This window comes from Oncorhynchus kisutch, linkage group LG15, assembly GCF_002021735.2.
Source record: "Oncorhynchus kisutch isolate 150728-3 linkage group LG15, Okis_V2, whole genome shotgun sequence".
In the NCBI taxonomy this organism is placed as follows: Eukaryota; Metazoa; Chordata; class Actinopteri; order Salmoniformes; family Salmonidae; genus Oncorhynchus; species Oncorhynchus kisutch.
Window position 1 is genome coordinate 58,030,217 of NC_034188.2, and position 14,333 is coordinate 58,044,549.

At 41.9% G+C, this 14,333-nt stretch overlaps 1 protein-coding gene across 1 annotated transcript in view; it reads left to right on the top strand.

Moving 5' to 3' along the window:
• The window catches only part of LOC109905578 (transmembrane protein 255B), a 31,878-nt gene extending 17,811 nt beyond the window's left edge, over nt 1-14,067 (top strand). The window contains exons 5-9 of the mRNA XM_020503027.2: nt 261-341; nt 540-625; nt 7,071-7,230; nt 11,214-11,324; nt 13,559-14,067. Coding sequence (XP_020358616.1) covers nt 261-341; nt 540-625; nt 7,071-7,230; nt 11,214-11,324; nt 13,559-13,705 — 585 coding nt within the window. The 3' untranslated portion in view covers nt 13,706-14,067. The remainder of the gene's footprint in view (nt 1-260; nt 342-539; nt 626-7,070; nt 7,231-11,213; nt 11,325-13,558) is intronic.
• The last annotated feature ends 266 nt before the right edge of the window (nt 14,068-14,333 follow it).

Consider the following 14,333-nt stretch of genomic DNA (forward strand, 5'->3'; position numbering starts at 1 on the left):
GGTCAGTCTATGTCATGGAAAGAGCAGGTGTTCCTAATGTTTAGTACACTTAGTGTATATATATTTTACATCCATCATCTGTTTTATAGGAGAACTTTACAATGCCAGAACGATATGGAGTCTAATTGGCAAATGCTATTCAAAAGGGATGTGCTGGAATTGGATGGAGTCATTGCAGCTGTGTTTAAACCTTACAACTGCAGTCTATTCAATTCTCTCATGCATTACGATATCATGTCTCTCTGTCTGTCCCACACCAGGATGTCCGTCCTCTGAAAGCAGGGAGATGCCAGTTTTACACAAGTGGAAATAGCTACATCTATGAGAATTACTATGCCTCTGTAAGTACAACTGCACGCATAGCAATATGACTTACTGTGTTAGCTATCCTGTCCAATTCTGAAAATATGTGTAGTACATACTGTCTGGCAGGGGGAAAATACATTTTAAGGGAGGGGTCTATCACCTTTGACTAATCTCTGCTTGTACTGTGCCTGTCACTCAATACTGTTGATTAGAGTGTCTGCCTCCTCTTGCAGGTGCCGTGCCAGGGTCTCACGGAGTCATGTACTATGAAGGTACGCAGTGGGACCTGCTACTGCTGTGACCTTTATGACTGTGCCAAGTGAGTCAAAGATGCACATACATTAAAGATCCATCATGTAGCTTGAGTTTGAGTTTGAGTTTGAGTTTATTTTTATTTTTACAGGGACAGTGCACATTAATCAACATTTCAGTAAAAGTGCCGGTTTTAGCCAACCGGCTAATTTTCAACCGCAGTCCCTGGGCAGGTTATTAAAAACAATTACAATATAGACAATAGCAACATAGAACAAGCAAGACATAGCAACATAGGACAAGCAAGACATAGCATACAGACAGAGCAACATAGGACAAGCAAGACGTAGCATACAGACAGAGCAGCATAAAACAAAAAGCAGCAAGACAAAATTCATAAAAGCAACAAAGTGTTTCCACACCTCACAAGCTAGACAACAGACAACATGGAGAGTGGCAACACACAGCTAGGGACCATGTTCACAAATCTGATTGACCTTTAGCCATGTCTTCAAGCATTTTGTGAAAGTGTGATATGTGGTGCAGTTATGTGTGTCTGATGGCAGTGTATTCCAGACATGGGAAGCTCTCACAGAGAATGCAGATTTACTAAAGGTGCTTTTCCTTAGGGGAACTATACAGTCACCTCTCATGGCAGACCTTGTGGATCTGCTGCCATATGTCTGGGTTTTCTGTTTAACAAAAATATTGAGTGGAGGGGGAGCCAGGCCATTGAGGATCTTGAATGCAAGACATGCGTCGGTGTATTGCACAAGATTTTCCCAACTCAAGAGCTCATGCTTTCTAAGGATGTGACAATGATGATGGCTATTGGGCTTCCTATCAAGCACTTTGAGAGCCTGTTTGTAGTCAGACTGAATAGGTTTTAATGTTGTACAGCAAGCTTGGGCCCAACTAGTCAAGCAGTATGTTAAGTGGGTATGCTTTGTGTACGACCCAACAGATTTCTCATTGAAAGCAAGTCTGATAAGCCGCAGATCCAACTGGTAATAATCTAACTAACTTTAATCATCTAACTAAAATAACTTTATATACAGTATATGTGGTAACTCACCCCTCACATCATCAATGTGTAGAACCCATTTAAGCTGAAGTAGGCTCAAACTAGCGCTGAGGGTTTCCTAGCCAGGTCAAATGGTGTACAGGCCAACTCATCTCACTTCCCATGCCCTCATGAGCCATCATTCACTGCTCCTTCACTCCACGCTCATTCACACCACGCTGCTCGTTGGTAAGCGAATGCTCCTACTACCTGTCTTTCTTTAACTTGTTGACCGGTGTTTTGGCTCACTGCTCTGCAATTTACTGTTGCTTCTACAGCACCAAGTTGGTCATCTCCGGCTCGTATAGTGTATGTGCAGGCAGGATCCATACAGTGAGAAAGTCCTCTGCTTTCTCTCTGCCGTACATTCCTGCAGTCAGCATGCCAATTGCACGCTCCCTCAAAATGTAGACATCTGTGGCATTGTGTTGTGTGACACAACTGCACATTTAAGAGTGGCCTTTTATTGTCCCCAGCAGGCCAGCATCCCGGAGTCGCTTAATCACTGTTGACGTTGAGACTGGTGTTTTGCGGGTACTATTTAATGAAGCTGCCAGTTGAGGACTTGTAAGGCGTCTGTTTCTCAAACTAGACACTCTAATGTACTCTAATGTCCTCTTGCTCAGTTGTGCACCGAGGCCTCCCACTCCTCTTTCTATTCTGGCTAGAGCCAGTTTGCGCTGTTATGTGAAGGGAGTAGTACACAGCGTTGTACGAGATCTTCAGTTTCTTGGCAATTTCTCGCATGGAATAGCCTTCATTTCCCAGAACAAGAATAGACTGACGAGTTTCAGAATAAAGCTATTTGTTTCTGTCCATTTTGAGCCTGTAGTCGAACCCACAAATGCTGATGCTCCAGATACTCAACTAGTCTAATGAAGGCCAGTTTTATTGCTTCTTTAATCAGAAACAACCGTTTTCAGCTGTGCTAACATAATTGCAAAAGGGTTTTCTAATGATCAATTAGCCTTTTAAAATGATAAACTTGGATTAGCTAACACAGCGTGCCATTGGAATACAGGAGTGATGGTTGCTGAGCTAAACGACTACCGCCCCGTAGCACTCACATCCGTCATCATGAAGTGCTTTGAGAGACTAGTCAAGGACCATATCACCTCCACCCTACCTGACACCCTAGACCCACTCCAATTTGCTTACCGCCCAAATAGGTCCACAGACGATGCAATCTCAACCACACTGCACACTGCCCTAACCCATCTGGACAAGAGGAATACCTATGTGAGAATGCTGTTCATCGACTACAGCTCGGCATTCAACACCATAGTACCCTCCAAGCTCGTCATCAAGCTCGAGACCCTGGGTCTCGACCCCGCCCTGTGCAACTGGGTACTGGACTTCCTGACGGGCCGCCCCCAGGTGGTGAGGGTAGGCAACAACATCTCCTCCCCGCTGATCCTCAACACTGGGGCCCCACAAGGGTGCGTTCTGAGCCCTCTCCTGTACTCCCTGTTCACCCACGACTGCGTGGCCACGCACGCCTCCAACTCAATCATCAAGTTTGCGGACGACACAACAGTGGTAGGCTTGATTACCAACAACGACGAGACGGCCTACAGGGAGGAGGTGAGGGCCCTCGGAGTGTGGTGTCAGGAAAATAACCTCACACTCAACGTCAACAAAACTAAGGAGATGATTAAAACTACCTGCCCTCCAGGACACCTACACCACCCGATGCTACAGGAAGGCCATAAAGATCATCAAGGACATCAACCACCCGAGCCACTGCCTGTTCACCCCGCTGTCATCCAGAAGGCGAGGTCAGTACAGGTGCATCAAAGCTGGGACCGAGAGACTGAAAAACAGCTTCTATCTCAAGGCCATCAGACTGTTAAACAGCCACCACTAACATTGAGTGGCTGCTGCCAACACACTGTCAATGACACTGACTCAACTCCAGCCACTTTAATAATGGGAATTGATGGGAAATGATGTAAATATATCACTAGCCACTTTAAACAATGCTACCTTATATAATGTTACTTACCCTACATTATTCATCTCATATGCATACGTATATACTGTACTCTATATCATCGACTGCATCCTTATGTAATACATGTATCACTAGCCACTTTAACTATGCCACTTTGTTTACATACTCATCTCATATGTTATACTGTACTCGATATCATCTACTGTATCTTGCCTATGCTGCTCTGTACCATCACTCATTCATATATCCTTATGTACATATTCTTTATCCCCTTACACTGTGTATAAGACAGTAGTTTTTTTTGAATTGTTAGTTAGATTACTTGTTCGTTATTACTGCATTGTCGGAACTAGAAGCACAAGCATTTCGCTACACTCGCATTAACATCTGCTAACCATGTGTATGTGACAAATAACATTTGATTTGATTTGATTTGATAATGGGCCTCTGTACGCCTATGTAGATATTCCAATAAAAATTCTGCCATTTCCAGCTACAATAGTGATTTACAACATTAACAGTCTACACTGTATTTCTAATCGAATTTGATGTTATTTTAATGGACAAAAAATGTGCTTATCTTAATTTAAAAAAAATGACATTTCTAAGTGACTCCAGACCTTTGAAAGGTAGTGTATATTGGGAGTAGTGCCTTTCCTCAGCCACAGTGTGTTTTATGTACAAAAGTACTATCTCACAGCTCGATGAAGCCTTCATTCTTGCGCAGACATTTAGAAACAAAACATGCCAATTTGAAAAATAAGCCACAGGAGTTTTTTGAGCGAGAATTAAGACGACTTTCGAGTAGTAAGACATGTATAAAAGCAACCGATAACATTAATAAGAAGGGGCTAGAAGAGTATTATATGGTGAGCTACCGAGTGGCTAGGACAGGGAAGCCCCATACTATTGTGGAGGACTTAATTCTTCTTGCTGCCATGGATATGGCTGGGACAATGCTGGGGGAAAAGGCCAACAAAACTATACAGACAATTCCTTCATCAAAAAACACTGTTTCACGACACATCATTGACATGTCAGGAGATCTACTATCCCAATAGTGCAAAAGTTGACCTATTTTGTACAATAAATAAATATTCCAAACATAGTCTGGGACAGTTGTGGGATGCGATAGATCCCAAATTAATACAACCACTAGCATTAAAAAAATGTGAGCAATGTGGCTGACGCAACAGATCAGAACGTTTAGCTTAAAATGTTGATAAACTGTCTATTCCTTCACATTATAAGCGCAGCAATGTGCATATGGCAGGAGGCTATAAGCGCCAATGTTCCAAAATGCAATCAATTAGTGGGAAAACACCATTCTCAAAAGTGACTGCAAACGTGACTATGCATGTAATGTGTTTATTATAAAGGTGCATTTTTATGGTGAAAATGATCTTCCCCAAACTTGAAACTCACACACTGCCTATGTACGCCAGTTAGACTCTACACCTGTTGTAAACCAGTTTCATGTGCTTAATGTTAAGACGTTATTTGGCCACTTTAGCTGCGATACAAACCTTATAAAAACATATAGGCCCATGAGCGAGACTATGATTTGAAAAAATTGCCAAAAAAAGGCATGCGTTGTTTCTTGCCTTACTGCACACTAGCTGGGCATCATTCACAAGTGATAGGCTAATATTGTCAGCCTTCAGACTATTCTTGATTTAATCTTGTTTTTACATATACTAAATAATATATGTGTGAAATTTGTTTTGATTTAGAATGGGCCATTACTATGCACCTGTCTCGAAACAGGGGCAGAGGCAAAAATACATGTCATCTATGCACTTAAAAAGTGAATGGAGGACGCTTTTCCCGTGGTTCATTTTTCATTCCAGCCAGGTAGGCTATACTCCTGTAAAGAGAAGCAATTTGTTTAATATTAGAAAGTTGAGAAATAAATATAGTAGGCCTAGCCTATAGAAAGCTCATGGGATCCACCTCTTTTTAATAGAGACCATCACTCTGTTTTCTCACGCAATTGCATAGCCTATAGAAATGTTGCGCAACATGAGCTCATGGGCTCTCATGAAGTGTGATTAGATTTTCAAATACATTTGTATTGATGTCAGAGTGATTAGAGGGACAATTTGGTCCAGTTAGCAAGTTTGGTAGCAGTTAGCAAGTTCGGTAGGCCACTAATAACCATCAGCAGCATCAGAGCTTGGAGAAGCCTAATTACCGTGACTAAACGGTCACATGGAATTTGACTGTCGTCATGACTTGTGAACGCCAGTGTGGCGGTAATATGCCACCGTAACAGCACTAGGTTGGGCCTCTTTGTATGTAAGGAGAGAGCCACATTTTCATGTGTTTTTCTACAAAGCACTCATGCAGAGACTTCTTATGTATCTAGCATCATTAATTAAATTTAGACTTACAAATGACCAAAACAGGCTTGAATAACACTGGAGGCCCCTTCGGTCTCCACAGAGTTGGGGAAAGCTGATTTTAGTTTTTGTTGTGCCCTTTATGTGGATGCTCTGGGGCCTCATTTATAAAACGGACTTACAATCCATTTTGATCTTAAGTATGACTTGTGCAGAAAACCACATATAAGTAGTTATTTATGAAACCTTACTTTGACGTGGAAATGATCTTATCTCTATGCCGAGTCTAGACTTGACGTAGGTGATTTTCCTGCTTGTTATGAATGGCGATTATTTTTATCCCTTGCAGTTTAAGGTCAGAGCATTTCTTTTTCACATCAGCCACAGTTCTGTCTTGCTGCCCCACCTCGTTCACTGCAGCGGCGACACACTCCCAAGCTACCTGTTTGACTTTGTTTGTCAACCCACTATTTAGTCCACTGAATAATACGTGTTGCCTGTCTTCAATCTCCTCTACCATCGTCGTGATCTCGACTTCCAAAAAGTCTGCTTTCGTTCCATGGATATTCCTGACTAAACCCTCATTTGTGCTAGCATTCTATAAGGGGAAATCGCTGATTGTAAGGCACGTTCAGGTGCCGTCAATTCAAAGTTAACTTGAGATTTATAGATCACAGGTGCGTAAGTTACAAATGGGATTCTTAGAAGCTGCGTAAGCAAGGTTTTTTTATGCTCAGTATGTTTTATGAATCCAACATAAGCACACTGTCGGAAATGATCTTACGACCAACTTCAAGTATAAATCTAAGAACATTTTTATAAACGAGGCCACTGGTCTCACTTGGTCTGTTCAGAGTAATGACCTCTATGTTGATGAATGTGTCTTCTTCTTAATATGTTTTGTAATTTTGTATATTGTATCTGAAAACGAGAGCCTAGTTTCAGTATGACTTCTCTGTCAAAATAAAGGTTAAATAAAAAACAATGGTCTGCGAGAACTCCTGGTCCTGTCCAACTCATTTCATACTAGCTTAATAGTATAGCTTTATAAAGTAGCCTAATGTTATTCTATGAATGGCATATTAATAGCATAAATATAATAATATTGTTAAAGGATTTGTTGTTAGTGACATTCTGTTGTCCTGTCTTGTAGTGGGGGCTACATGAACAACTACTATGAGTTTGTGGGTGTGCAGAGCTGCGGGGACGTGATGTCCCTGTACGTGTTGATCTGGGTGCTGACCAGCCTCAACCTGGTGGCCTTCTTCCTGGGTATCCTGACCACTGCTGTGCTGGGAAGCATCAAGGACCAGGTGAGAGAGACAGGCTGTGGCTAAAATTGCACGCAAATGTACTTGTGCAATGCTTAAAGGTTTGTGGTGTACTATCAGGAGTCTTAATCAGTACTTGCAGTAAAATCATATCCATATTTTATTCCATATTTTATTAAACCTGGAGAAAGGGGATTGGGAAAAAGAATCAAAATCAGGTGGCATTCTCTTGCCCTGCAGGCCTGCTCCTGCCCATTCCAAACATTCTTCTCAGTAGCCCACAGGTGTGTGGCAACAGCTCATAATGAGCGGTGTTGGGTGCGGGACACGGCCCGCCTGTAGTGGAGCTCTCCACTGCAGTGGAGCTGAACCATCAGCGCCTTTCTCCTGCACTGGCTAACTGTAGCTGTCCATGGTTCTGAAATACTTTGCCGTGTTATTTATATGGGTACATTCCTCGGGCTCACAGGTTAATATTGGACTTGATTCAATTCGTAGCGCTGAAGGTCTGAGCTGTAGCGCGATTGAAATTTCAAGATCATTTTCAATTGAGCTGACATACTGTATTAAGCGTTAAATGCATAAATGCAGTCTGCAAATGCGGGAACATTGCCTTTAAATTTCTATCGCGCTGCAGCGCAGGTCTTCAGCTCTACGGATTGAATCAAGGGTATACTTTGTTATTCATTAAAGGGACATTTTAGGGAAATTACACTCCAAATTCAAAGTTTCTCAGATATTTTCAGGTTGTGTAGATCCAGCTACAGTGGGGCAAAAAACGTATTTAGTCAGCCACAAATTGTGCAAGTTCTCCCACTTAAAAAGATGAGAGAGGCCTGTAATTTTCATCATAGGTACACTTCAACTATGACAGACAAAATGAGAAAAAAAATATCCAGAAAATGACATTGTAGGATTTTTTATGAATTTATTTGCAAATTAGGGTGGAAAATAAGTATTTGGTCATCTACAAACAAGCAAGATTTCTGGCTCTCACAGACCTGTAACTTCTTCTTTAAGAGGCTCCTCTGTCCTCCACTCGTTACCTGTATTAATGGCACCTGTTTGAACTTGTTATCATTATAAAAGACACCTGTCCACAACCTCAAACAGTCACACTCCAAACTCCACTATGGCCAAGACCAAAGAGCTGTCAAAGGACACCAGAAACAAAATTGTGGACCTTCATCAGGCTGGGAAGACTGAATCTGCAATAGGTAAGCAGTTTGGTTTGAAGAAATCAACTGTGGGAGCAATTATTAGGAAATGGAAGACATACAATACCACTGATAATCTCCCTCGATCTGGGGCTCCATGCAAGATCTCACACCGTGGGGTCAAAATGATCACAAGAACGGTGAGCAAAAATCCCAGAACCACACAGGGGGACCTAGTGAATGACCTGCAGAGAGCTGGGACCAAAGTAACAAAGCCTACCATCAGTAACACACTACGCCGCCAGGGACTCAAATCCTGCAGTGCCAGACGTGTCCCCCTGCTTAAGCCAGTACATGTCCAGGCCCGTCTGAAGTTTGCTAGAGAGCATTTGGATGATCCAGAAGAAGATTGGGAGAATGTCATATGGTCAGATGAAACCAAAATATAACTTTTTGGTAAAAACTCAACTCGTTGTGTTTGGAGGACAAAGAATGCTGAGTTGCATTCAAAGAACACCATACCTACTGTGAAGCATGGGGGTGGAAACATCATGCTTTGGGGCTGTTTTTCAGCAAAGGGACCAGAACGACTGATCCGTGTAAAGGAAAGAATGAATGGGGCCATGTATTGTGAGATTTTGAGTGAAAACCTCCTTCCATCAGCAAGGGCATTGAAGATGAAACGTGGCTGGGTCTTTCAGCATGACAATGATCCCAAACACACCGCCAGGTCAACGAAGGAGTGGCTTCGTAAGAAGCATTTCAAGGTCCTGGAGTGGCCTAGCCAGTCTCCAAATCTCAACCCCATAGAAAATCTTTGGAGGGAATTGAAAGTCCGTGTTACCCAGCAACAGCCCCAAAACATCACTGCTCTAGAGGAGATCTGCATTGAGTTATGGGCCAAAATACCAGCAACAGTGTGTGTAAACCTTGTGAAGACTTACAGAAAACGTTTGACCTCTGTCATTGCCAACAAAGGGTATATGACAAAGTATTGAGGTAAACTTTTTTTTTTTTGAGGTAAACTTTTTTTCCACCATAATTTGCAAATAAATTCATAAAAAATCATACAATGTGATTTTCTGGATTTTTTTTCTCATTTTGTCTGTCATAGTTGAAGTGTAAATTACAGGCCTCTCTCATCTTTTTAAGTGGGAGAACTTGCACAATTGGTGGCTGACTAAATACTTTTTTGCCCCACTGTATGTGCCTCCTCAACCTCAAATGAATGGAAAACATAAGCACAACAAATCTGGAAGTTACATATATTGATTTTAATTTTATTTAACCTTTAATTAACTAGGCAAGTCAGTTAGAATAAATTCCTATTTCCAATGACGACTTAACCTGGACGACGCTGGGCCAATTGTGTGCTGTCCTATGGGACTCCCAATCACGTCCGGTTGTGATACAGCCTGGAATCTAACCAGGGTCTGTAGTGATGCCTCTAGCACTGAGAGGCAGTGCCTTAGACTGCTGCGCCACTCGGGAGCCCAGAGTGCTTATCTTTTCCATTTGATCAAGATGAATCTACAAAAGAGATGACCTGGGACATGGACTTATCCCAATAGAAGACCTCTGAGATCTGAAAACATAGCTCACTTTAAGTGCTTTATGTGTTTGAAGCCCTATTCCCTATTATAGTGCACAACTTTTGACTCGAGCGATGAAGGATCTAGAGTATCGGTTCCTTTAAGTGAGTGGAGGCAAATTGCATAACTGTTGCTTGATTGCACCTATAGTGCTATTGATGAGACTGGTGTTGATACAGTAGAGTACAGTGAGTCCATACAAGGTGTACCGTGTTCCAGAGGAGTGGAGGTGAAGCCTCTGTTGAGGACAAACACAGCAAGAGATAGTTGTGGAGAGTAGCAGAGGTATCAAATTACAGGCAATCTCCCAGATGATGTATCAGGAGGACTCCTATGGACATATGGTGTCAAGATGGAACAGTGTGAGCCGGTAGGGGTGTGGGCCGGGAAGCCGTTAAACTTTACAAGACCTTCTGCTATCATTGTTCTTCTGCTATGAAATCGTCCAAATACTGTCAGTGTTGTTTTTAGCCTGCCTGGAGTGCCAGATGTGCAGGGTTTACAGTTTTGGAACTATTTTATCGGTCCATTAAGCCAGGCAAGCTCAATCAAGCACAGATCAAGTATTTACAATCTTTTTTGAACCCAGGTCTGTCTGCTATCATATCCGAGCAAAGCTTTGAAGGAGTGGATGGGGGTTGGGAAAGACATATTCATACCTTTCTGATGATCAAATCGAATACAAAAGTGTGTCTTTTAGTTTCCCGGCAATCCAGATTATAAATGTCACGACTCACTTAAGAGGAAAGAAAGATATCTCTCTGGCGATCATCCTATGTTAAATGTCCCCAGTAGAACCAGAACAGCTAACCGGCCCTGATTGAATTAGAAGAAGGAGCTTATGTTCTGTGTTGTGGCACGATAGAGCTGGGAGACACAGCAGGGCATAGCCCAGGAAGACACACATCAACGTCAGAGATAATTGTTTCTTGGAAATCTGAGCTCTCCCCTTCCACCCCAGGATCCCCCAACCCTTCCTGTCTTATCCAAATAACACGGCATCGCTATAAATCTCTCTCCCCACCACTTCTGGTTGATGAGCAGCGTGTCAGGGTGTGTGTGTGTGAACAAGCGGTTGTTTGTGCGTTTGTGTTGGGGGGGGCAAACTGCTGATGCCAGACCAGGTGACAACATAATTTCAGATATCCAGCACAACCCGTAATGTGTGTTTGTGTTTGTGTGTGTATTTCAGAATACACACAAGAGGATCACAACACATTTCACAACATTCCAAAATGTGTTTGTGTGTGTCTCTCTTTGTGTATGTGTTTGACAGAGGAGCAGCTCAGTGACCCTGTTGTCATCTCATCTCTCAGAGGGTGGATGTCTTTCCTCCCCCACTGCCCCCCTGCTGATGGACAACACCAACAAAGGACACCTCTACCCGGTCAGTCACATACACACACACACACACTCGTAATTCTGTTTGCTCACACCTTCCACTCCTGTTAGTATTGGAATAGATAAGAGCAAAACCCACTGGGTAAGTGTCAAAGCAAACATCTCTCACAGATATTGAACACATAAAAAAACTACATCCACATGAATTGCATGATAAACACACCATGAAACCTATTTATTGCAAAACACAATGATAAAATTGCTGCTTCCACTGAATCTTCAGTGTTGAAGTGACTTTTACTGTAAAAAGTGTGTCCCTATCCCTAACCCTGCTTGCCTACCCACACAGGTAAGGCTCATGACACACATTTGCTGTTTCCATATAATGAATCGGACCCATTTCTCTGCTATGATTTTACTAGATCAATTAAGCCCAAGACTGAAGTGGAGGTTGTAGAAATAAATCATTGCCATCCTGGATAAACCTTGTATCTCCTTGTAACCTTTTTAGATTTTTTTTCAAGCGAATGACTACTTTCAATGTGTGTAAAAAAAAAAAATGAAACTAAAATGTGCAGTGAAAGTTGAATGACTTTAAGACCAATCAAAGTCACTCCAAACACCTTGTGAATATCCGGGACTGTATGGTAATCTGAAAATATATTTTTCAGATTTGGTAAGTAAACAAGTTGTGGGTGTGTCGAGGCTTGGCCACTCACTGGCCAATCAGAAATAATAATAATATCCAATATAAAGAAAAAACGGGAATGTCTATTGACTTAACCAATTTGCATTACCGCTAAGACCAGCTTTTGGTGAGTCTTAAGTATCACCAGTAGCACTGCTTGAAATTGGCACACCTCAAATATCTCCACTCCTGCCACAGAGCAAGCAAGTTAATATAAGAAGGGTAAAATACCAACGCTGGTGCAAGGGTTGGAAAATAGAGCATGCGAAATTTGCCAAAGAGCATGCGTTTGACACTAGCTCCGCCTTAACACCAGCCACAAATAGAGCCTGCCAAGGTTTTTCCAGGACGCCAAATATGTACAGTGCATTTGGAAAGTGTTCAGACCCCTTGACATTTTCCACATTTTGTTACGATACAGCCTTATACTAAAATGGATGAATCCGCCCCCCCCCCTCATCGATCTACACACACTACCCCATAAGGACAAAGCAAAAACTGATTTTCTGAAATGTCTGCAAATGTATAAAAAAAATATAAAAAATCTTTACATAAGTTTTCAGACCCTTTAAATCAGTACTTTGTTGAAGCACCTTTGGCACTGATTACTGCCTCGAGTCATCTTTGGTATGACGCTACAAGCTTGGCACACTTGTATTCTTCTCTGCAGATCAAATTGTATTTGTCACATGCGCCGAATACAACAGGTGTGTAGACCTTATAGTGAAATGCTTACTTACAAGACCTTTTTATTTGATCCATTTTAGATTTAAGGCTGTAACATAACTAAATGTGGAAAAGGTGAAGGGGTCTGAATACTTTCCAAATGCACTATATTTCAACAGCAACTATGTTTCGGTCTTAAGCTCATGTCGTCCTGTTACTGGTAATTGGTCTTGTAAAACCCTAGGGGAGAGAAAGGAGTGAGATACTGTACATTGGATGGAAACTCACGGATGTTCTGGGAGGACAGCTCCCTCTACCATCCCATATTGTCCTGCTGCCCTCCCCTCCTCTGCCCACCGTCTGTCTACCTTACCCTCTGTATTAAAACCCAGCTTTGCAACTACTGGCTGCTTGAAAGACAGAAAGCACCAAGTAGCCCTAGTAGATCATACCAGGTTCATGCATCCAACAAGAACACTGTCCAACCATTAAACCCCCAGAAAACAAGAACTTGTCCGAGAAACATTAGACCTACCTCCATTTGGAATCTAATCTGTTTATTTGGAATCTTTTGAACTTTCTTTTCCTTTCTTATCCTTCTTTCTTATTTCTTTCTTTGTCCACTCAGAGGTGATGTTCAAAGCCTGCTGTTTGTAATTATTCCCAAGTTTAGTGCAGTTACAAATAGAACAATATTGTTTTTCCCTAAAATTAAGATTAGTTTGATTTGGCATCTATTTATTTGGCATCTATTACGTTTATTTGCTTATCCATTCAAACTGGTCATGGGTTTCAATTCAAAATATTTTTGTAACCATTCTTTACCTAGAAGTAGAGTGTAGTTATAAATTAGCAAATGGAACAATACTGTTTAGCTGAATCCAACTAAGCTTGTGTTTTCTGTTCTGTTCTGTTCCGTCTTTCAGAGAGCCTCCTTATACTTTGCCCCAGTGGCGGGGAAGGAGTTCCCCCAGAGTGATCCATCAGTACCCCTCCATCCCGACCCCAACCCCCCTCCCTTCGCCCCGCTCTATAACCTGCTGCCTTACAAACCACAGAGCTTTTCTGTCTGAATGAACCTCCCTATTCCAGCGTTCCGTTGCCAACTTGTCATACAACTAGGGCCAGGAGTTTCCTCCAGGCACTCCTGGCCCTAGACATGACAGTCACAGGACATCCAGGGGGATCTGTATTTTGGAGTTTATTTTAGAATAGTTGTTGGGTATGGTGTAAAATGACTGTATATGAAATGTAAATACGTTGAGCTATTTCAAATGATTTGTCAATTATTTTGGTCTTATGATGTGCATTCTACAAACGAGTGAAAAGGCTCATTATTTAAGACCTTTTGTGAAATGTGTGGTTTGACAAAATACATGTACTTTTTTTATACATCTTAAAATCAACTGTATCTGCTAATAAAGTAATAACAAGTCATGTTAAGTCTTTTTTTCTGATTAAATTAACTAATGGACCGACAGCCATACTGTTCTAGGTTCTTCTGGGCTGCCCACTGACACTCATATTCATTAGAGATGCTGCTTGATGTTGCCTGCCTGGCCTCTTCATTGCCGTAACATTGTTGACCTTTATTTCATTAGGGCCCAAAACTCATTAAGTGATAAGAACTTTGTTCTTTCTTTGAGCCCAATAGGCATAGAGGGGGATGTGTCCGGAAGTATCAAGCCCGTAGCCAATCAA